The sequence below is a fragment of the Penaeus chinensis genome, chromosome 8 (assembly GCF_019202785.1).
Source record: "Penaeus chinensis breed Huanghai No. 1 chromosome 8, ASM1920278v2, whole genome shotgun sequence".
Taxonomy (NCBI): domain Eukaryota; kingdom Metazoa; phylum Arthropoda; class Malacostraca; order Decapoda; family Penaeidae; genus Penaeus; species Penaeus chinensis.
The window spans coordinates 23,506,400-23,507,212 of NC_061826.1; the positions used below are offsets into that span (position 1 = coordinate 23,506,400).

Below are 813 nucleotides of genomic sequence, written 5' to 3' on the forward strand. Positions count from 1 at the left end.
CACAACACAGGCAGCCACAACACAGGCAGTCACAACACAGGCAGCCACAACGCAGCCAGCCACAACACAGGCAGCCACAATACAGGCAGCCACAACGCAGGCAGCCACAACGCAGCCAGCCACAACACAGGCAGCCACAACACAGGCAGTCACAACACAGGCAGCCACAACGCAGCCAGCCACAACACAGGCAGCCACAACACAGGCGGCCACAACGCAGCCAGCCACAACACAGGCAGCCACAACACAGGCAGCCACAACACAACAATTCACAACCAAAACCTCTGTAAGCACCACCACCCCAGCCACTACAACAAGGACAACGAGCACAACCAACCAGCCTGATACAACTACAACCACAACAAGTTCAACTCAACTACCCACAACCTCAACGACAACTGTCGCTCCCACCACCGTCGGCTATACCTATGCGCCGTCGGACATAGTCATCATCAGCATCACCGGAGTCAACGCAAGCACCGTGCTCCCGGGGACGTCGCTCGCCTTCGCCGTAACGTTCGCCGTGCAGCCACTCGCCTCTGTCGACGTGCAGGTTAGTCCCTCTGCAGCCATGAGTTCATTAGTTGGTGTGTGTGTGCTCTTAACAAGTTGTTTAGATGCAGGAGAGAGAGCTGACCTCTCATGGAGACCCATCTGCGTCATCTTCTGGAAGGCTGTTCCATTCATCAGTGGAACTTCTTGGGAATATACCATTTATTTTACATCCATGTCACTATTTTTTTTATTCTTAACGTATTACTATGACCACCTGTTCCTCTTTCACTGAAAATAAGAAATTCTTCATTGTCTCAG

At 52.4% G+C, this 813-nt stretch overlaps 1 protein-coding gene across 1 annotated transcript in view; it reads left to right on the forward strand.

The window, feature by feature from the left end:
* The window catches only part of LOC125027849 (uncharacterized PPE family protein PPE21-like), a 1,919-nt gene extending 1,574 nt beyond the window's left edge, over window positions 1-345 (forward strand). The window contains exon 3 of the mRNA XM_047616981.1: window positions 1-345. This exon is cut by the window's left edge and continues 595 nt beyond it. Coding sequence (XP_047472937.1) covers window positions 1-345 — 345 coding nt within the window.
* The last annotated feature ends 468 nt before the right edge of the window (window positions 346-813 follow it).